Source organism: Dermochelys coriacea, chromosome 5 (assembly GCF_009764565.3).
Source record: "Dermochelys coriacea isolate rDerCor1 chromosome 5, rDerCor1.pri.v4, whole genome shotgun sequence".
In the NCBI taxonomy this organism is placed as follows: domain Eukaryota; kingdom Metazoa; phylum Chordata; order Testudines; family Dermochelyidae; genus Dermochelys; species Dermochelys coriacea.
In genome coordinates, this window is record NC_050072.1 from 100546444 (window position 1) to 100569921 (window position 23478).

The 23478-nt window shown below is 40.5% G+C and overlaps 1 protein-coding gene across 3 annotated transcripts in view; it reads right to left on the minus strand.

Moving 5' to 3' along the window:
- MAMDC2 (MAM domain containing 2) overlaps positions 1–23478 on the minus strand; it is a 97302-nt gene that overhangs the window by 37596 nt on the left and 36228 nt on the right. For all 3 annotated transcript variants that reach the window (XM_043515165.1, XM_038401889.2, XM_038401890.2), the window contains exons 3-9: positions 19611–19882; positions 17288–17372; positions 15866–16003; positions 10749–11005; positions 8965–9058; positions 4801–4947; positions 2355–2620 (exon numbers count right to left, since the gene is read on the minus strand). In XM_043515165.1, coding sequence (XP_043371100.1) covers positions 2355–2620; positions 4801–4947; positions 8965–9058; positions 10749–11005; positions 15866–16003; positions 17288–17372; positions 19611–19754 — 1131 coding nt within the window. In that variant the 5' untranslated portion in view covers positions 19755–19882. The remainder of the gene's footprint in view (positions 1–2354; positions 2621–4800; positions 4948–8964; positions 9059–10748; positions 11006–15865; positions 16004–17287; positions 17373–19610; positions 19883–23478) is intronic.

The window sequence follows — 23478 nt, forward strand, 5'->3', positions numbered from 1 at the left end:
ATTGGATAAAGAGTTCCTAAATTATGACACCCTCAAAGTAGGGTGTCACATCAAATCTTACAGTTTCTTCCCATCAACTAAATGTCAGCTTAGTCTTGTCTGCTTGACGCCTCAGCCAGTTAGCCTTAATCCAGGCCTCAGTTACATACATACCATTCTATCACATTAGCCTGGTCAGATAAATTAAAGACAAAGCTGGGTGTCATCAACATATTGACGGAACTATAACCCATGTCTCCTCACAGACACGTTTTGCAGCCTAGTACGTACCTTTAACAGAATAGTAGTAAAACACATCCTCTCAGTACTAGGCACTTATGCCGTGAGGGCTCTCTTATGCAGTTACACAAAGCTACCCCCAATATCACTCAAAAAAAGGGGCAGAGCCAATCAAAAACAATTCTATCAGCTACTTATCTGCTACACTGATACATCTACTGGTGCCAATCAGCAGGGTACTGTTCTCATCTACTGCATGGGGAGTGGTGTCCTAAACCTGTATCACCACTATAGTTTCTGTAAAGTTCCCAGACCTAAAATTAGATTAGCTGGAGTCAAGGAAATCTGAGGCCTCCAAACATCAGCAAAGTTAGCCCCAAAATCCTGCATTTGGTCACTCAAATTGATATTTAGTAGGTGCATAAAGCAGATGTCTGTGTCTTTGTGCCTGTCTGGGATTGGAGCCCACATTTTAAATTAGGCATATAGTCATTGTGTGTGTACCATATATACCAATGCCCCCCCTTCCACCCACCCACCCACCCACACGGCTATATTGAATTAAAATTGACCGTTTGCTTAAAAGAATGGCAATACCATATGGCAGACTTGTGAAGACAGGACCATCTTAGGGTTCAAACAGCAGCATCTCATCTTGTCAAAATTTTCAAGTCTGTACCACAACCTCTTAAAGTTTTAAGGAGCTCTGTAAAAGTATTCATGTATAACAGGATCTATGATTGCCTGTCTCGGTTTCCTTCTGCATTATCGTATTGTTCCTGAAGTTCAATTCCCTTCTACTACTGGTCACTTGTAGAAGCATCAGGAAGGCATTAACATTGATAGTAAAATTAAGCAAACTCTCCAAAATATTAAGTAGAGTGTCATCCATCTTTTTATGTGATCCAACATTCAGCCACTCGCAACTGGTCCTCCTGAAGTGTCCCCCAAAATCCTTTGCACCATTTGCAATGGTGCTCCAAGGGTATGTCTACACTATATCTGGGAGCTTGGGCAGACATATACATGCTAACTCTGTTTGAGCTAGCTCTCTAAATATAGCAGAACAGCTGTGGTGGCATGGGCATTGACTTGAGCTAGTCACCCAAGTAGAATCCTACCTGATCCCCTGTGTACATACTCAGGCGGCTATCCCAAGCTGTGACCATGGCCACATTGCTAGTTAACATGCTAGCTTGAGCAAAGCTAGTGTGTGTATGCTTCCCAGTGCTAGAAATCACACCTTCCTGCTGTCATATAGATGTCATGTAGACCCCAAAAGAGGAACTGTGATAACTGATGCAATGACTTCTAGACTTATTTTGATACCTGAGGATTATCTAAGTCAAACTGACTTTGGGGGGAAAAGAGAAAGTTCGAAGGAGTGCGATGACCTGCTTGAGGGTTGGTGTGGATGGTTCTGAGTAAAACTTTGTTAATACACCTATTTTTGGTACAAACTCTGATCAGATTCCACAAAACCTTCACCCATGTCTGTGAACTTGGACTGACTTCTAGGTTCAGGTTGAGACCTGGTAGTTTTGACTAAGATATTAAGACAAATTCAGCAGTTTGAGCAGAAATTTTTGCTTTTGAGGTTTTGGGTTTGTTCAAACTTGAAAATGAGAATGGCAGCTGCAAACCCCCTGTGAAGCAAAACTAAAAAGTTATATGTATATGGAGCCCATGAGAATCAAATCCACCGAACTGCACACAGCTATAGCTGTAACTCACAGACTAAGGTCCTTCGGAATAACGTGAGCACCAGGATTACTCGGATTGCAAACTTCTTGGGGTAGGGATTCGTTCTTCATTATCCGTATGCAACGTGCTTAACATAACGAGGCACTGATTTTTGACTGATGGCCTGGAGGCACAACCTCAATAAATAAAACAAAAACAAACAAACAAACAACTAATAGTAGAATAAACCTGCTAACAAGTGCCCTAAGATTCTGACCATTGCTGCAAGCTGATTGCCCTCCACTCTATCATTGACTTCACTGGAAGCTGACGACTCTCAGCACCTTGCAGTGTTGGGCCAAAGATGATTAACATTCCCCCTAGAAAGGAAGTGAATGAAAAATCTCCATCTACACCTTTGAGAAAAACAAACAAGAAATGCTGGTTGTTACCTTGCAAGGCATAGGTTTTTTGAAGGCGATTTCAGCTCGAGTCCAGACTCCCTTTGGGGATTCCAAGACGGACCAGATTTTCTCTTGAACTACATGATTCTCCTCAAAGATATAAACAGCCAGGGTGTCGCTCATTTTGAAAAATCCATATATGGCATAATAAAACCGCAGACAATACTGCAAGTTTCCTGGCAGCGAGGGGCCATACAGACGTCCAATGTACCCAGGCTTTGAGGTAAACTTTGTGTTCGCCAGCAAGTAATAACCTGTGAAACAGTGCAATTATTGAGTCTTTCTAATAAACAATTCACAAAGCCTATTCACAGGTAAAAAGCTTTAGTCATTTCAGCAGATTCTGGTGCTAATGAGAATTTCCCCTAGCAGGTTAACAAATTATATAAAAACCCCATTTGTAGTGGTCAAATCAAAATCCTACATAAACTCCCTGCCGTTACAAATTTAAGACTGCACATGACCAGATTCCAGTCTTCACTGGAGATCAACACTTTGCAGAATTACTTTAAAAAAAACAAACAAACAAAAAAAACCCCTCAATTTTATAGCATCCTGCTGACTCCATTGGCAGCCTGACTCAATTTTAAGGCTACCACTCCCTTATTGGAAGAGGTAATGCTAAAGCACTCAGCACTTTATTCACGGTCAGATTTTCACTGGATAGTTCATACAGAGGATGCAAGCCTCTCTGGCACATATGATTGAATGGTGGTGAATGCTACCCAAAGGGGTCTATATGAGCAATGTCAGAAACCACAATGTAAAGGATATTCTCAAAACAACCAAATATCCTGAGCCTCTGCCTTGGAGAGGTAAGAGCACTACTGGCATGCAATTCTTGCTTTTTTTAAATCAGCAGGATGCTTGAATAGAGTTTATATTCATGTGCCTAACACCTCTCCTTATTAAAAATGTTACGCAAAACTCCTGACTATTATAAATTCCTACAAGTAGTTCATTGCATGCTTTGAAAAACATTATGGGACAGATCCTCAATGGGCATAAATTGGTGTTGACTGTTGACTTGAATGTAACTGCATTGATTTATATCATCTGAGGATCTGGCCCTATATTTCCATAGAGAAAGGGCAAGGGTTTTCCTGGCACTTGTGAGAGAGTGTAGTGATAGAAGTGCACAAGAATCCTCCCCTCTTGAAGTGCAAAGGCCAGGCACAATTGTAGTCCCTTTTAGGACCTTCACAGGGATGGTGCAGTGTACAAGCTCCTTCTATATGACTGGGAGCTTGGGATGACCCACGACTGTGAGTCACCTTACCACCACCCTGCCTCAAGCAAGAGGGACACTTGTTTGTGCTTAATTAGGTGCCAGCTCCCTGATACCTTAGTCTGTTAGTTATCCTCTGGGTTATGGAAGCTCTTACTTTGCCTTGCAGGTTAACAGTACGTGCACCCCAGTCCCCAAGCCCCTTCGAAGTGTTCCCCTGCAGGGGTCAACACCCTATACACTCCAAGGAACATCAGGTTTGCTCTCCCCAAGAGGAGAGGGTACATACCAGCTTGTTAGAGTCAACTCAGGATCAGTTCTTGTACAATACCACAACACTAAGATATATTTGTAGTGAAAGCGATCATCAGTTTATTATCAACAATCAAGGTTTAAGAGATAATGCGTGAGGATAATGGAAACAGAAGGGTTACATATAAAACTAATCATAACACGGCATAACATAGACTAAGCTTACTTTAAGAGACTACTTTCTATCTAAATAAATTTCTCACCCCAAACGTCCTTTGCACCATTTTCCACTAAGTCTCGTCGAAATCCCATTTTTATGAATGGGATCATACTGCCTGGTTACTTCCTAGATGCAGGATAAAGTCTTCCTTGCCTCCTGCACATACCCCCACCCCAAGTCCATTTTCTTTGCACACAGCTAGGCTAACCCTGATAGCTTGTTTTCTTTTCCTGTGTGCTCCTTCTCTGTTGACACTCTATGTAAATGGGACTTCTATTGTGTTGGCTTGCAATGCTTAATTTACATTTCGACAGATATGCATCTTACCTCCTCTCTGGAAGAAAATCTGTTTTCCTCTTTGGTTGTGACAGATATTAAAATATATTTTCAGTACATATACACAACTCTATCATCCGTATAGACATCTTGCAACAATTATGAGGATCAGTATAACATAACCTTTCATTAAAGGATGCACATGACCCTCTCTGGTGAAACAGAATGTACATGCCAGACTCAGGAGATAGCTGTACTCTCTATTCACCCACTCTGTGCCCCCTTGTCAGCTGGCATTAACAGGATCCTGGGTTACCCAGCTCCCTCTGGGGAAGTATCTCTCTGCCCTACCCCCAGTGCAGAGCCATATGTCAATTGCATAGTCTGTTCTGGAATAAAGAGTAATTTTATCTTCATATCCAGTTGGACTTTTCCACTTAAAAGAACTTTCGATTTACCTAGTCCAGTAGTGTGATCTCCAGTCCTATACGCATTAGGCTTTACTTTCACTCTGCTCCAGCCAGGGCCATCCTTGTGATCCTGATAAAAATGACACAGATCTTCCTCAAAATTGCAGCTTGCCTCAGCAGGATTGAAAGAAAATCCTGCAAAAAGATAAACATGCTCTGCTAGGAGGGGTACACTAATATGCATAAAGTATTTGAAGAACAAGAATGCCAAAATGTATTCTGTTTTATCTTGGTTTGTTCATGACTAGTAATTGTGTATATTGCAGAAGAGAAGCAGATACATATACACACACACTTTATACATATGGCACACAGTTTGATGTCAGCCTGGACTATCATTTTTGTATGACAAATAGATCTTATTTTCTTATATTTTGCCCAGGGGGAAAATACCTCTTTCACAGTCCCCATAAAAAAAATAAATAGGCACAGACGTCAAAAGAAAATAAAATTTCTCCTTCAGGATGTAATGCATAAAGACACCCAGACATTTTTTTCTGTCATACTCCATTCAAAAGATATCCAGACAAAAAGTGTGTGTATATAATAATATTTAGATTTCCAGTGTGATAACCTTTAAGACAAATATTTAAGTTTTATTTATTCATTCATTTTAACAAACCTTCCTTTCCTGAAAGGTAGATAGGGGTGGGTGGGGGTAGTATTTTTTATTTATGGCTACTGACATCTGGAGCTTTGCTCAATTCACATTAGTATTGCATGTTTCACTGCACAAAGGAAATCATCACTATAAATGGTGTAATTTATTGAAGAGTTGAGCTAATCTCTTCATCCATGCTGAAGGCTTTTTGGTTTTCCTGCTGTGTGGAATTCAAAGGCCAGAGTTTTAATCTAAAAATATCTCCAATCGGAAGACAGCTTCTAATAAAAAAGAAGGTTTCTTTCGAAGATATTCACAGATCATTTGTACAAGTTATTAGGGAAAATCAACATATGGCAATCAGGGGATGTTCCTACAGGTGGTAGGTCAGGTCTATATGAGCTCTGTGATGGCCTGGCTCAGTCCTCCCTAGCATTACAGTACAGTAGCTAATACAAGGATTGAAAAGTCTGCTTGCTACTGCCAAGTAGGAGCTTTCCCAGAGTAAGTGTGGGGATCCATGCTGCTTAGTTTCTGCAGAAACTAAGCTTTAGGTTAGCAGCAAAAAGGTTCTAGCCCTTGTAAAAGACTGAAAACAGATCAGCCCTAATGGCAACCAACCCTATTGCAGCAGCTAGGAGAACGAGGGAGGGTTAATGTTTTGAAGATGCTACCCCACAACAGCTGGAAGACCCTGAATGAAAGAAAAAGCAGAAAGTAAGTGCTCCTCCTCCTTTCCAGCAGACAAATAGGGTTGTGGTGGCTTTAAATTTGACAGACACCTACGAGCCAGCTGTGAAAGATAGAGGTGCCAAGCAAGGTCCAAGAAGAGCACTTGGAAAGAATCCCTGCACCCTGACTCTGGGTGCTGATTGAATTCAGCTTTTCATTAGGGCCAGGCCCCATCTTTTGAATCGGCCTGTGACTAGTAAGTTTAGTCCTCTAATGGGTGGATGGTAGATTTTTTGAAAATCTGAGCTAATATTTGTGCACTTTTGAATCAGGACTCCTAGAAAAAAAAAATCAAAAAACGTAACATCACTATTATACAACAAAGGATTTCAGATGGAGCTGACACAGAGTCTCCTGGACAGCTGGAGATAGAGAACCACTATAGCCATGCAGAAGGAGAATGCAATTTCAGAAGTACTCAAAGCAGCTAGAGACGGAAATATGGGAACTGGTGACAAGACTGAAGGGTTAAAAAGTAACTGAACATATTTCAACAAAATACCAAGGAAATTACTGGCATGAATTTCTCACACAGAAAAAAACTTAATGGGCCAAAATCAGACCTGGTGTAACTGGACGTAGCTCCACTGACAACCTAGAGTTCCACACACTTACAGCGGATAAGAATTTGAGTCAGGATATTTAGAATAAACTGTATTGTGTTCTAAAGAGGTAACAGACTGTATTTAGCCCATCAAATAAACAACATCTGAAAGTTAAAATAGAAAAGGAAAATATATTATCAGTATAAGTAATAAATGGATCAAAGCACAACATTATTGCAAACATAATCAAGAACTCAAAAAAATACATAAATCCCAAGCACAGACTGTTACAAAAATGAGTACAACCAGAACAGGAGGAGAGAAGATAGTTATACAAAAACTACATTCAATCAACCAAGACTGGTAGATTAGCAACACACCTGGGGTCTCAGTCTCATGCCCTCCAGAGAATGCATCTTTAAGCTGTGCAGATAAAGTTTGCAGAGACCATGTACAGATGTAAAAAAGGAAGAAACTGCTTTCCACTAGATCAGTACAAAATGTTTTTTTCTTCTCATTTAAAAAGAATTCATAATTGTGACCAAAAAGAATGAATAGGTTTGATAGCAAATCATCAATCATTTTGTTAGAATATTACTTAGCAACAAAAAGCAACATTCAAACTAAACAGTATCTGGCTAGTCCAGGGACAGACACTGTATCTGCCAAGGGCTGAATCCTGGCCCTAACTGCCCCGCAACAACAATCACGTGGATCCATCTTGGTTCTGTTGTTGTGGAAACCTATTAAAATCCTGACAACACTCACCTCTCAGAGGCAGCTAGTCACTCCATCAACTGAAGGAAGTGAGTAGGCCACATGACCCCAAAAGGTATCTTCTGACTTAACTCTGAAAGGGCATACCAGGCACATGGGAAGATAGGACATGCCCCAGTGTTAATCACTGTGGGAAGGATACAGCCCTTGCCAGTCACCTGTGGTTTCCTGCCACCCATGGCACCTTGTTTATTTAATTTTGGGCAGCTGTCCCTGACCCACACTCCCTCAGAGATATGCTGTACCAGCTTCAGCCTCTGTGGAAATTTGTTTAACCTCAGGGGAGATAGAATCACAGCATTGCAACTAGCTTTCCAGTTGCAGCATGGAGCATGCAACTTGTCTGAGAGGAAGGGTAGACCATTCTATTTTGGATCAATTGCCCAAATGAATGACATTCTGTAAATACTTCATAAAAACTTCCATAGATTCCAAGGCCAGAAGTCTGACCTTCTATATAACATAAGCCATAGAAATTCCTCTAAATAATTCCTATCTGAACTAGATCATACTTTTTAGAAAAACATCCAATCTTGATTTTAAAATAGTCAGTAATAGAGAATCCACCACAACCCTTAGTAAACTGTTCCAATAGTTAATTGCCCTCACTGATAAAAATGTGTTTCTAGTCTGAATTTGTCTAGCTTCAGCTTTCAGTCATTATCTCATTATACTTTTGTCTGCTAGATAGAAGAGCCCATCATCAAATATTTGGTCCCCTTGAAGGCACTTACAGACTGTGGTCAAGTTACCTGTTAATCTTCTCTTTTTTAAGCTAAATAGACTGAGCTCGTTGAATCTATCACTACAAGGCATGTTTTCCAACATTTAATCATTCTTGTGGCTCTTCCCTGAACCCTCTCCAGATTTATCAACATCCTGCTTGAAGTGTGGACACAGTGTTTCAGCTGTGATTGCACCAGTGCCAAATACAGAGGTAAAATCTTTTTTATTCCTACTCAAAATTTAAAATGCTGTGCTTTAGTTTTGAAGCTCTGGCAATCTACAGATTAAGGTCAGAAGGGACTATTATGCTAATCTAGTCTGACTTCCTGCATAACTCAGGTTATAAAATCCAACCTAGTAATTTCTTCATCAAGCCCATCACTTCTGTTTGAGTTATAAAACACCTTTTAGAACGATATCCAGTCCTGAATTCAAGACTTCATATGATGGGCAATCCACCATGTCCCTAAGTATGTTGTTTCAATGACTAATAATAATTAATACCTAGTACATATATAGTGCTTTTCCATCATCAGATCTCAAAGAGCTTTACAAAGGGTAAATTACCCTCACTTCTGATCTGCATGTATCATTTATTCTACAATCCCATTTCATTTCTTAAGAGGAGGAACCCAGTGGCATTACTAAATTGAGCAGGCTAGTATTTGAATGTCACTATAGTACATTCCAAGCAGTGAAATCTACAGACTGATAAAAGGAGGCAGACGAAGGGAGAAACTATGGAACGTAAATACCCAAAAGAATTCATACCTGTCTGATTGCTGCAATAATCTGGAGAGAAAGAAATGTCATCAAGAGCAACATAGCCTCCTTTGGCACTATTGAAAGCAACTTCAAAAATAACCTGAAAAAATAAATGGCAATTTATTACTTAATCTATTGTGTATGTCACTACAATGTAGTAACACAACTTCATCATCTGGAATTCAGATTACTTGGAAAAACTACAAAGCCTCTTTGAGAGGATAGTGCAGGTATTGGCATTAACACAGAACACAGAGTCAAATCCTGGTCCAGGCACATGAACATTCCAAGGCCGGGATGGGGACAGAGGGAGGGTGTCAGAAATGGAATCTTCTTCCCATTCTGTGAAGCATCAAGAGTCAGCAAAGAATAAACAACACTTTCTACTTCCTATTTCTTTTGGATAGCCCTGAGATTTAGAATAAAATAATAAATAATAATAATAATAAATAATATAGAGCTCAATTTTAGCTTTGAGAAGTAAAGTTCTGTTAAGGGGGGTTGTGGAGGAGTAAGATCAAAGCTGTGGTTGCTGGAGGCATCCTATCTGAACAGGAAAAAGGAATAATATAGCCCAGAGATGATAATATAATATATAATAATATAGCTCAGGTGCATTAGCTACCACAACTTTTAAAAGTGCATTTATTTTCAAATATATTGCAATGGGGTAGGCCAGGATAGAGGGCAATAGTGCCTACTGGTCAGCCCTACCACTTGGCTCTTTAAAATGTTCAGAAGAGTTCAAAAGATACATGTAGAGACCTAAGAGTCCTGGGAATGAATGTTGCTTAGGGAAGGAATCAGAAGACCATACCTTTAAAGGCCCAAATCTTTCGAAGAGGGCAGGGCAAGGAAGGGGTTAGGAGAAGGGGAGCAGTATAAAGGCTTCCTCCTCCATCACAGCAGGGAGATGCTGACTGCAGAAGTCTAGCCTGACAAACCCTCCAGACTGGAAGGCTTACTAGGAAGGGTGTTCAGCTGAGGGGAGCTGGCACAAGGCCTTGCAACTGACTAATCTAAAGCAAGAGGCATGAGGCACACCCCCAGCTCCAAGGAGAGGGCTGAGGGGAGCTCCTGTTCATAGGAGAGAGCTATTGACTGCCTTGAAGAAAGGGGCAAAGAATTGCTAGAATTGTATAGTCCGTCTGATGCAGAGAGGAACGAAACTGGCTTGTAGGAGATGCCTCCGGAGCTAGCCCCAGGAGAAACTGTGGAATCACAGAGTCAGTGCAGGGACAACAGAGCCTGATGATCTTATGAGGATGCTGATAAGTGAAGTAAAGGGGAAATAGTGGTGGGATTGAAGGAACAGTCCTTAACTGCCTAAATAAGGTCCCCAGACTGGAACCCAGAGGAGAGGGCAGACAGACAGGGTTCCCCTACCTCTTCCCTAGACCAAGAGGGGAAACTCAGGCAACAAAGATAAAAGAAGCCAAGAATATCAAGCACCAGATAGAGGCCAGGAGATGGACTAGAGTTTCCTATTTTGGGGACTGTTCTGTTAACCCCAGAAGGGGAATGAACTGAACAGTGACCTGACAGGAGGACTAGGCCATACATAACAAAACAACAAAAGGGGGTGCTAGACTGAGACAATCCCTGCAATACCACACCTGGACACTAGTAGGCCCTCTGACAGTAAGAGACATGAAGACAGAGATACACATGTTCTATTTGATTTTATGACATAGTAGAGAAGAAGCAGTACGTCAGGAGCACTGACATATGGAGCTGCAATGCAAACTGTGGAAGATATAGCTATACTGCACAGGTTTTGATTTTCTTACCTCCATTGGATATGGTGCATCAAAATCAACCTCTGCTAAACTCCAGTCTGTATTCATTGTACGGTCTATCTTCCAGATCTCCTCATAAAAGCCATTTATATCTCTCATATAGAGAGTAAAAACAATGCCGCTCTCCTGCTGAAGTTGGTAATAAAAGGATAAGCAGCCAGACATGGGAGTGGTTGTCTTAGGTGAGACCAGCTGGGCCACTTCTTGGAAATGCTTGACATAAATAGAGTCCACATACATGTAGTGACCTAAAAAATATAAATATATAAAACCCCCTTAAATATATATATATAATGGTGAAAATGACAATTAAATAGATGTATCAATAGATGTGCAGAAATTTGATATGCTGCTTATCTCAACATACACATTGGATAACTACTGTGAGGGCCTCCTTAGAAATGGTAATAGTAGTAATACTCTCTTCACTTGACAAATTACAGATGTTGCCTCCCTTTTTCTTCTCCCCTCTTCTTCTCTCGGCACAATCCTATGAAGAGCATATTGATGAGTTGTGATTTTGAGAGACTGGGATTCCAGAGGTAAATAAGCCAATCGCAACCCTTACCTGTTGCTGTCTCAAGTCATTTAAGTCTTCAACTTTACCTTAGATTGAAAAAAAATCTGCTCTCCAAAAACTCACAAATAAAAAAATTCAAAAGGACAGAAACTTACCATGTCCCAGTCAGATTAGAATGGAATAGGTTACTTCCTGCACACACATGAAGTAGATTCTCAGTTGTTGAAAACTGACATAGCTACATTGACTTCAGTGGATTTATGCTGATTTACACCAATTGAGAATTTGACCCTTTATATGTATTTCTGTTTATCTAAACTGCATGTGCATATGTGTATATTTACATTCTCTCTTTCTATGTCTCTGATGCAGACGCAGAGCTGCCACAGTTATAGGACATAAAATATATATTGATCAGAGATGAGGTTTATAATGGAAAAATATTGCTCAACAAGGTGAAAATATATACAACAGTAGGATGAAATGCCACAACCACAGGCTATTTCAGAGTTAACATTTTAAGGTTTGTATGTTGGTTTGTATATACTTGTTGCTGGGGAGGTTCCTCATCTCTGTAGCCCAAATAATTAGCTGATATTTTATGAACTTGGAAGCTTTAGCTGTTGACCACTTCATCTTGGACTTTGAGAAGAGCTACTTTGGCAGTCTCTGCCTCTTTTACTAGTCTGGCAAGTTCCTGCCTCGCCACCACCCTCCCAACCTAGGTTTCGTTTCTACTGCAGTTGGCTGAGGACATTTTTGGTGCTTCATTGTTTCCATGCAGTGTTACCACATGTGACGTCTTAATTTTCACTGTGGCAAGCTCATTCACAAATGGTGAAAGGTTCTCAACAATGAGTCACCAAGTGTGGGCTAGTGAAAGTGTAACATATTAAACTCAAGTTAAATTGGTTACCAATTGTTTAGCTGTCTCGGGGCCAAGCAGTGTTAGACTGATACTCTGTACTCAACTCCTACAATTGTGGGGGTAAAAGGCACAGCGTCATGAGTTAAGGAGGTGTTAACCATCACTTTTAATTTCCTGGTTTCTTGTTTTGTCACACACTTCACATTGCTTAAGATCTGAATTATAAGTCTTGCCTATTGCTGCCCTTAGAATGCCCTCAACTTCTTTTCTGTAACATCAACAAGGAACTAAAAAGTCTGCCCTGTCTTTGCTAGTATAGTGTAAAGGAGGCACTTCAAGCAAAGTGGTGAAGAAAAGGCATCTACTACATAAGTTTTATGTACAAGGAGAGATCTGAAAGATCCTCTAAGCCTTTAAGTACTTTGTGTTCTATAACCTAAAGAACAGAACCCTAGTTAAGTTAAAGAAATAAAAAAGTCTTCTAACCCCAGCTAAGTCAATGTCATATAAATGAGTTGTGTTTCATTCCCTATACTTTCTGCTCACTGAATTCCTCCATCTAGTATCAATGATAAGCAAAAGCCTGGAATATGTAAGTCTCTGCATTACAAGGATGAAAAGGTTTCTGTAATTGGCAGCACGTTGTCACGTACTATAATTTTAAAATCCAGACAATGAGTTATTTTAGAATTTGTAAACGTAGAACAGTTTTGTCCTAGATATAGTTGTGGGTAGTTTCTTTTTTCTTAAACAGACTACAGACCATAACAATCACGTTATAAAGATTTCAGAAATTTTTTCTTATCTTTTTCAAGTTATCTGGATCACTGATGGGTTTTAATCTCTTTTCATGTCTGTTTTTCCCCCTACAAATGATGACAGTCAGACCAGGGTCCCAATAGAAGATTTTTAATGCACAAGTTTTACAGGAGATTGTAAAACTGCAACATAGTCACTGCTCTAAGCATAACAGCATTACGGTCTTTTGTTGTACTATCAAAGTCTGTTAAAAAGGGCAAAGGAAACAGACAGCACTATGATTTGAATAGGACACCCGCTCTATTTTTAGAGCACGAGTTAGGGTTTAACTAGCTTTTGCATTCACGTTCCTTCATTCAAGTTACACAGGTACTTTTTAATTTTCAGAATCTACAGACAAAATTTGTAGAAGAGTTTGCTAATTTTGTGTGCCTCTGTTTTTCAATGCTCAACTCAAGATACCTTTTGCCTGATTTTCAAAAGTGCTGAAGACCTGCAAATCTCATTGGGGTTACATCTTGAATTCACCCAAAAACTAAAGCTGTTGCAAAATGCAGCAGTTTTCTCTAGTCTAATGTTACAACCAATAAAAGGTAGTGACAACAGATATCGCGGTCTTATTCCCTTGTAAGGGGCGTGTATTTAGAGCAGGAACCATTTATCAGGATACTAGTTCTTGGATCTATGTATAAGACATTCACTTGCTTTCTGAATTTTGGGCCAAATCCATATGGAAAATACATATTCATATGTTCAGCACAGCCCACTTAGAAATGGCCACTCAGCCTGGTATAATTGCTAATACCTGCTGAACAGAGCTTTTGGTAATACATACAGTTTTAAGGAGAATTCTATCTTTTAGCCTTTCTTACCACTGAGGCAGGAAAGTGAACTTTTTTCCCATGCCAAGTTCCTTGTATGTTTAAAAAGGAAAAAACACATCTTTTATATGTTTGAAGCAACTGTTTCACAAACTATATGTCTAATATTACAAAGCAGTGTCCAAGGAGAAGTTTTTTCATATCAAAAGCAACTCAAACTTCTACTTTTTCATTTGCTATAATTTTTTTTTTTTTTAAATTTGCTGTTCTTTCAGTAAGCTATAAGGCCCTTACATCTGCTCAAGTCTGGACTGGGTGAAGAGTGGAATGTAAGAGATGACAGGAACATGAGACTAGAGTAAAGAAGCACAATACAAAAATGAGGAAAAGGTGCCATGAGAGTGATACTTAAGGCCTGATCTTTCAAAGACTTATGCACGTCTTCAGCTCTACACTGTGAGCAGACTGCTCTTAAACCAGTGGCAGATTTACAGTTAGTGGGGCCCTGTGCACAGCTTCATTTTTGGGGTCCCCCCCGGGGACCCAGCCATAAAAAAAAAAGAACATTATCCTCTTATCTCCCCCACCCTGTTTTTCATTCTTTTTTTCCTTCATCCTCCTCCTATATTATAAGTAATGAGAAGTAAATGAAAATAAAGTGAGGTACCTTGATTGGGGCAGGGGGTTGCGGTTCGGGCTCCCAAAGTGACAGGGGCATACACCCCTCTGGCAGTAACTCCTGGCCAGGGGCAGGGGGTCTCTGTTGGCTGCAGCTCCTGGCCAATGGGAGGCGTGGAGTCAGCGCTCAGGGTGGGAGCAGTGTGTGGAGAGACACACATGAGCCCAGGGGCTGACAGGACATGCAGGCCGCTTGCAGGAGCAAAGCGGCATGGAGGGAGGAAGGAAGGCAGAGCAGGCAGGGAGCCACCTTAGTCCTGCAGTGCTGCTGCTGGCATGTCTCTGCGCACCCCTTGGGGGCAGGGGAGCTGCCTCCTCCCCTTCCCCCCCCGCCGGCAGGAGCGTGCAGAGATGTGCCAGCAGTCGGCCGCTTCCGGGAGCAGCGTGGGGCCATCGGCCATGGCATGCAAGCAGCCAGGACTCGGGGCAGGCTGTCAGATATTTATCCTGCATTTTGGGGCCCGTCTTTGGGAGCCTGGTGCCACCGCATGGTTTGTTTCATGGTAAATCTGCTCCTGCTCTTGAAGCAGGCTGCTCACAGGGCACCAAGTTAAGTATGTGCATAAAAACCTTTGTAGGATCAGGGCCTAAATTATTAAACAGACAAAAGGGCTTAGTCTCCTATTAATGTTGCAGATGCAATTGATTCTTATCACCATTGGTGTTACTGTACGTACATATGAAAGTTACCTGACCAATGAAAGTAAAACAGACCCAAAAGAGTGATGGGAATGAGAGAAAATGACGAAGATGACAAGAACTGAATGAGAAAGAAGAAACAGGATCAAAGCCTTTAGAATCATAATAAGTATTTTTCCATCACTAACATCTAAGTCATCTAGCCCATTCTCCATCTGCCAATGCAGGATTGTTCCTTACAGTATTTTCTCCAATACTTTGTCTATTCTTGTTTTAAATATCTCAAGCCATGCGATACCCACATTCCAATGTGAGAAACTTAGAACAGGCAAGTATTGGAATGAAAAATAAATGGACTTGTTTTTTTCCCCCAGTCACATACAATATTAAGAAGTAGATGAGGGGAAATATAAGGAGAGCAAGTTTGAGAAAGAATGCATTTCATCTACTCTGAGGTATTTACACTATCTAGGAAAGGAATGGAGAACAGCTGGCCTTTACACCACCTTTCTGTCCCCCTCAGCCTAGATCTGAAGGAATAGCAAAAAGAGGAATTATGAGTAGCAAGGACCTGGCCTCCTAACATTCTCTTAAAGCGTAGCCCTGCCTTTGCAACATTATAAATGTCACAATATTATTCACCAATCATTTATTTTATTTTTCATTGACAACAGGGTAAGCAAAAGTAAAGAAGTCTTAGTTTATCTTTCAATCATGTGACCTGGTTGGGTCGGTTAGTTGCTACCACAATACAAAAGTTAAAAGTTAGATGCTTTTGTGGGCACAGATTATTTTTAGTTTAGATAATCTACTTGTTGCTTACCCAATTCACTGTTAAATGTATGGTCTCTGGGAAAGATGGATTGTGAATTTCGAATGTTGCCTCCACCAACAAACCAGTTTACATTGGGGTTCCATTGGTTCATGAAGCCACAAAGATGATTTTCTTCAAAGTCACATTCTGCAATTGCAGATAACATCATGAAGATCACATATGTTCATTACAGAAGTGGCAAGAAAGGCTATTGCTAAGCATCTACTTTATTATCTTAGTAGAGACCACATGTTAGCCTTCTGCAATCTAAGAACAAACACCTACAGGGCTTACTAGCTAGCCATCAAAGGAAGCAATGTAAACTCCCAAACTACCATAGCCACTGACCCTTGATGCGTGCTATGAACTATTGTGTCACATCCTGTTCAGTCCCGCTTGTTCTTTTGACATTTGCTAAAGTATCTCACTAATTGCTGGAACTTAGCACCAATTAAAATATTGCAAATGCCAAAACAGGGACTCAGTGTACTACTCTCTGACCCTTATCAGGTCTGTCAGACCAGCGCTCCCACTGGTGAATCACAGTGGGTCCAAGAGAGACTGGAATGGGGCTCAGTGAAATGGGGTGTATGGTGAGGGGCTGGATGGGCCATGTAGTCACAGGCAGGTAGACAGGCTGGGGAGCGCAGCTGGATAGCTGAGTTTTATAGCAGTGACTATTTTAACTGGAGCAGGGCTGGCACTGTAAAACAGAAAGGCCCCCTGTCTACTGAATGTCCATTGCAGAGCCAAATAGATGTAATGATTATTTTTAAACTTCATGTTTAAAAAGTAGCCCGCCCAAAGAAGAGTAAAGTATGTGTGAATTATCAAGCATGTGATGCTTGTGATAAGTAAGTTATTCGGAGCACAATAAAATGCTTTGAAATGTTACCTTTTAGTGTGTAATTTATACACACAAGAATGGAAAAATGCGGATTCATCCACCATTAAATTTACCTAAAAATTTAAATATTTCCTGCTCGTTGCAATGTTACTACTTTGGTAGGGATCTCTGGGAAATACCATGGGGAATTAAGGGATTTAAAATTCCTCCTTTACATACAATCATCAACACAACTGTAACTATAGAGCTGCTCGGACATCTCCGTAATGAAGCATGAATGGACAGTTAGTCATAGAGTTGCAGCTGTTACGTCCAGTTCTTGCAGCAGTCTAGTTTTGTGAGTCATACAGTAGATCTTGAATGTGCAATAAATAGCCCAGATATATATACACACACATTTAAGTGAAGCTCTCTCTCTGTCATATAGACCTATATATGTACACACACACACACACACACACACACACACACACACACAGAGTTTAAATATAGTGAACTTTTTACATGGACTATGCTAGACTATTCTCTAAAAAAAATTATTTTTTGTTTTCATCTATGCACATGGGGAGAGGGATGATACTTACCAATACAATATCCAGTAGTTATTTTAATTTCAAAAACTGCTATACTGGCAGAATTATCTTGTCCCAGTACACCTTCCAGTACAATCTGGAAAATATAAACACAATAGTATAATTGGGTGCTAGTATTTGTTACTATATCACCGAAGGCCCGGAGCGAGTGAAGGACCCGCCGCCGAAGTGCTGCCGAAGACCCGGAGCGAGTGAAGGAACCGGTTCTTCAGCTTTTGGCAGCTCATCACTGGAGGCAGCTATGGCTGCAAGTGCTCCAGAAGCACATATCCAAAAGAGACATGTCTGAGCAGAATGGGAACAAGGCCATGACTCTAGCCCCTGGGCTCCAACTAATGCTGGCAATGCAAACATTTAGGAGTTCTGCATAGTACTGCTGCTGTATAGATGTATCCATGTGCCTCCCATTCCTCCTGAAGGCTATTGGGAAAAATTCATCTCTTAGGTATCTCCAGTGACTTGAACAGCATTACATCACAGATGAATTTAACCTAACATATTTTACACAAGCATGGAACCTGCTCCTTCTCCCACTAAAATCAATAAAACACTTCTCAATTTACTTTCCTGGGGACAGGCTCAGATATAGAACTACCCCAGCTGCAGTACCACTGCTGGGGCAGAGCACATCCCTTCCACCTCAGCTCAGGCTCTTATGCATGTGTGTATGCACAGTTTGGGGACATTAAGGGGGAATGACCATCCTTATCATTCCATCACCAGGTATTCTTTATTGTTCCCATGAGCCCTGTGACAAAGAAGGAACAAAAGCATGGGCCTAGTGTAACTATTGCCACCATTCAAGACAGTGACTTTTTCCACGGGTATTTGCTGAAGTTTTCTAAAGCGTGTGTGTCAACATAAATGGAACCTGGGGATGGTACTAATGCAGTCACGCAGTGAGGTAGTGATGTCACATGGACCTGGAGAAAAAGGCTTCTAGAGGGTTCAGTGAGAGTTAGAGACAGCTAGCGAGGTAGTACAAGAGCTAGCAATGAGCTTGGAGCTTTGAGACCAGACTGTGAAGTGAAGAAAGCTATTGCCAGATACCCAAGCTCCTTTCCATAGAGTATCAATACTGTCTTGTAAGCCTCGAACCCTCTGCTCCTTTGAGGGCCGGGGAGCAGAAGAACCAGTGAGCGTGGGAATAACAAAAGCTAAGCAGCTCTCTAAAGAAGAGTGGTGACTGGGAAGTAATTACTGATCTGGGGGCATAGCTGATTAATCCAAGGGGGGGTTAGAGCTGATTAATTTGGGGAGGTTATTAACCTATTTTGTTGGTGGGAGGCAACATTAATTTGGATTTCAGGGACTGAACTATATGGAGGTTAGCATTAACTACTTGATTTTAGGGATAGAATTAATAGATTGATTTGGGATAGCAATCTCCAAAATCAATCAGTTTTAAAATGCCTAGATGCCCTGGAACCAGCAGCTAACAGGTTACAGGAAGGATTAATTCTTTCATCTCTGGCAGACATAAACTGAGTATCATGCACTCTATAGGAGTTTTTTGAAAGACCTTAAAAAGTGAGGTTCTATTTGCACCAAAAGACCACCTTTAGTGAAGTAGAGATCTGTTTACGTACGTGCAGTTCTATGCCTACTCTTTCAGTCCAGTTACCATGCATGCTCAGATTGGATATTTGCATACCACTCTGGCAGCCCCAGCTTGATCCCAGGCTTATTTAGAGAATTGTCCCTGACAACATTTGGCAACTATTTATTAATGTGAAATCCTTTGTGCACCTAACTTCCATTGATTTCAATGGGAGTTTTGCATACATTAAGCCTGCATGTTCAGGTCCTTGAACAAGTAGCAGAGGAAAGTGCGCGAAAACCAGAGAGAGTCTGGGTTCCAGTGAAAAAGCTTTCATTTTCCACTGAGTTCTCTTTCTGTGTTCTCATTACTCAAAGATTCTCTTACTGAAAACAACAATGAAAGCCAAGAAGAATGTCAATGTTGTTTGTAGTGTTGTTGTAGCTGCATTGGTCCCACGACATTAGAAAGACAAGGTAAGTGAGGTAATATTAATCTTTTAGTGAACCGACTTCTGTTCATGAAAGAGACAAATTTATGAGCTACACGGAACTCTTCTTCAGATCTGACACTTTGTTGAATACTGATTCCTTTTTCCAGACCTGAAGAAAAGCTCCGCACTATAAAAAAAAAAAAAAAACTTGTCTCTTCCACCAACAGAAGTTGGTCTAAAAAGATATTATCTCACCCACCTCATCTCTCTGTTCAACAAGAGTCAGTACATTCCAGCATGTACACAGTAAATCCAGTACTATCTTCTACAATTGTGCTTACTTTGTACTTTTTTGTGGTGTTTCTTAAATCAAGACTGGCTATGAGCCAGCTATCTGAAGGCTCCTTGGCTGACCACAGTAAATGATCAAAGCTCTCTCCTTGTAACCTCAGATACAGGTTTAGTCTGGTAGGATCAAATGACATCTCTGAAGCTGTTGCAATCTGATATATAAGCCTGATGCAGCTCCACTCTTCAGAATGTAGTTCAGGACTGGTAAGTACTGCTTTCTCACCATGAGTTCCCCAGGAAGTATCCACAGAAATGTAATGGCCTAGGAACACAAACATACACAAAAATAGGACAATAAATGTCAGACACTTTACTTGTGCATCACTAGATAAAAGTATTCATTTTAGGGAAGAAATGTTGTGTAGAGGTTAGAACAGGACATTGAGCCAGGACTCCTAGATTTTGTTTCCTGCTCCTCCACTGACATACTGTGCAAGACATTTAATCTCTCTCTGACCAATTTACTCATCTGTAGACAAGATATAATCTACTTTACAGATACTGAGAATCTTACTTAAAGTTTGTAAAATGCTTTGAGATTCTCAGATGAAAGACACTATAAGTGCGAAGAATTAATTTTTTAAACAAATTTCAGTTTTTACTCAAGTATTATCCTTTAAAATTATACTTTTATGGAGTGATTGTTTATATAGATAATAAATGGATATCCTACAGGAACATTCCATTATTTTCTGGACAGAAACATCTCTAGCTTCATTTTATAATTCAACTTTCTTAAAAATAAAAATATATTTTAACTGACACTTAGTAAAATCTTAGCACTTCTCATAGTTTTGCAGTAGAACTTGAAATAAGCTGTTGGCAGTTCTTTCTAAGGTTACTACTGAAAAAATACACTAATATGTACAAATGCCCTGATTCATCAAAGCACTAAAGCACATGCTTAACTTTAAACACATGAGTAGTCCCCAAAGAGGCAATGGAACTAGACTTATACTTAAAACTAACTACATGCTTAAGTGTTGTTGTTTGTTTGGAATGGGGCCTAAGACACTAACCTAACATCAGGAATAAAAATCCAGAGGGCTACATGTAGAGGCTGAAAAAAGTGATTAAAAAAAAATATGGAAAAAAGAAAAGGAGATAAATCTGATGCAAACTAGAATCCCAATCCTGCAGACTTTATTTACATAAAAGTACCACTAAGACTAAGACTACAAAGGAATAAAAAAACAAAGCAAAGAAAGCTAGCAGTCTGCAAAACAGAGAAACAAATTAAGAAAACTTCAAGGAAAAGCCAGTGTTAGAGAGTCTGTTTCTACAATATTATTATCTGGCCAAAATGAGTAGATAGCACAAGACACCACAAAACTGCCCTGTGGCCAGTCTGATGCCGTCTTCTATATTTGCATATCACCTAGACCTCCTGTAAAATGATCTTAGGCAATCTACTGGGAACACATAAGGGACAAATCATAGAATAATCAGGGTTGGAAAGGACCTCAGGAGGTCATCTAATCCAACCCCCTGCTCAAAGCAGGGCCCAATCCCCAATTTTCACCCCAGATCCCTACATAGCCCCCTCAAGAATTGAACTCACAACCCTGGGTTGAGCAGGCCAATGCTCAAACCACTGAGCTATCCCTCCCCCCCCAAATGTATTCCCATTGCCCACTCCAAGTGGTTATCCTGGGAGCCAGGGCTCTCTGAGAGCAGGGCTGGGAAAAATTCTGTCAGAGTGAGTGGATCTTCAGAACTGCAGTAGTATCACATGCCCCATCACTCCCTTCTGTCTGTTTTTTTGCTCAGTGGCTCCATATGGCTACAAATTCAGGGCCCCATTCAGCAAGGTATGTAAGGGAGTGCTTAACTTCAAGCACATGAGTAGTGTTGAAGTTAAGCACATATCTAAGTACTTTGCTAAACTGGGACCTGAGTGAGCACAGCCCAATTCCTAAGATCCCGACTGCAATGACAGTGGAAAAGTTAATTCATCTCACATTCAGAAGACTTTGGCCCTTTGCACAGCAAATAACCAAGAAACAGCTCGATTCACTGTCCCTCCATATTCTTTGTTCCATTCTATAAGCGAGAATATCTCTCATACACAAGCAAGTTATTAAATATACTCCTGCTTGTGAAATGTGAATTGTTTTAATCAGGGTTTTTCTTTAGTATACAGTTTGCCCAGTCATTCAAATTGCAGAAAGAAATTGGTACAGAAATGTATTTATGGATTTTTACCTGGTTTGAATGATCAGCTTGCATGTATTTAAAAACCTGTTTTTACATGCACAAAAGGAGAAAACTTTAGGTCTGATTCTGATCTCACACTAGATTTACGTCATTGTAATTCCACATATTTCAGTGGAGTGACTCCTGATTTACAGAGGTAGTTGACATCAGTAGGCTCCACTTTCAGAAAATGCATGTAATTTTTCTAAAAATTCTAAACAGAATGATGCAGAAACATTGTTAGGGGGTTTGTTTTATATTGAGTTAACTAGCAATACCCAGCTCAGGCAAGGAATTTGATTTTCAAGATGGTCCTACTTTTGGCCCGTTTTAACACATGGATACAAAGAAACATATAATTCAGAGTCCAGGCATTGCAATTGCTGTTCAGATTTCAGTCCTATTTTAGTCTAGAATTAATGAGAAACCCCAAAGGAAACACAACCTCCTCATAGCAGCAAACCATAATATTCACCATTTTGTGTTTTTCAAAAATAAATTAGTATAAAGACAGGGAAAAATACATTCAGACAGAGACCTCAAATTACCAGCTACAGGGCTCAACTGCCTTTCTAACTTGAAAACTTAATTATAAGTAGACTAGGGTCTACTTTTCTCTCATAAATGGTAATTTGTTTTAAAATGTCCTCTAGTGACCCCAGTCTAGATGTTTATGCCACATAAATTTGATGCTGCTCCTTAAATACATGATACACTTGTTCTCATTTGCTCTAGACTCCCCGGGAAAGTGAACAGCATATTTGATCGCAAAGCTGGAAAGCCCGTCTCTTGAGTAGTCTCTTTCAGATTAATTTGACCAGTTCACTGTTATATGCTAAAGCCCTTTTGCAGCAGAGGTGATGAGACTAAGAGAAGCTCGGTTCTATAAGATGTTGAGCACTCTGACTTCAGTCCAGTAAAGCACTTCAGCACATACTTAATTTTAAGCATTTTAAACATTGCAGGATCAAGCTCAGATGGAGACAAAAATTCTAAACCTCTTACAAATGAATGGTGGCACTGACTAATATGCTGCTATTGCAGCACAATAACACTGTCCAGCAGAAAGGACTACAAGGACTTGGTCCAGAGCGATGGTGGGAGAGAAGTCAAGGGGTGTTTATAAGGGGAGTAAGCTCCCCAAAGTAGAGAGGTGTGCATATGCAGAGTTGTCCTTCCTCCAGCCAGAAAAGAAGAAAAAAAAATGTTGCCTCCAGAAGTTCTCGTTTGGGGAAGCCTTTGGAAGCGCCTGAACTTGGTAGATCTCTTGTTAAAGGCTTATTGCCGAGATAACTTTTAAGGCAGAGTTCTCATTGAACCCAATTTTATTTTCTAGCATTTCATATATACAAATATTCCTCAAAATCCAATTCCCTTCCACAGTACAGAACATTTCATTTACTAGTGATCACAGAGAGTTATCAGCATGGACCAGATTGCAACAAACATATGCCCTAAGTAGCTGCTTCATCCCAGGCACGGACCAGAGAACAATGACCCAGTCACAATTCCTCCCCTGCTCGCCCCTTGCTCTGGGTGGGGAGTATGGTACTTCGACCATTTTCTTGGAGCAGTTTACTCCCAACTGTGCCACCCAGCCAGCTACTATGGCTGGAAAGTTGGTGGGAGGTACCAGAGCCAGGGCTCCTCCAACTCTCCATC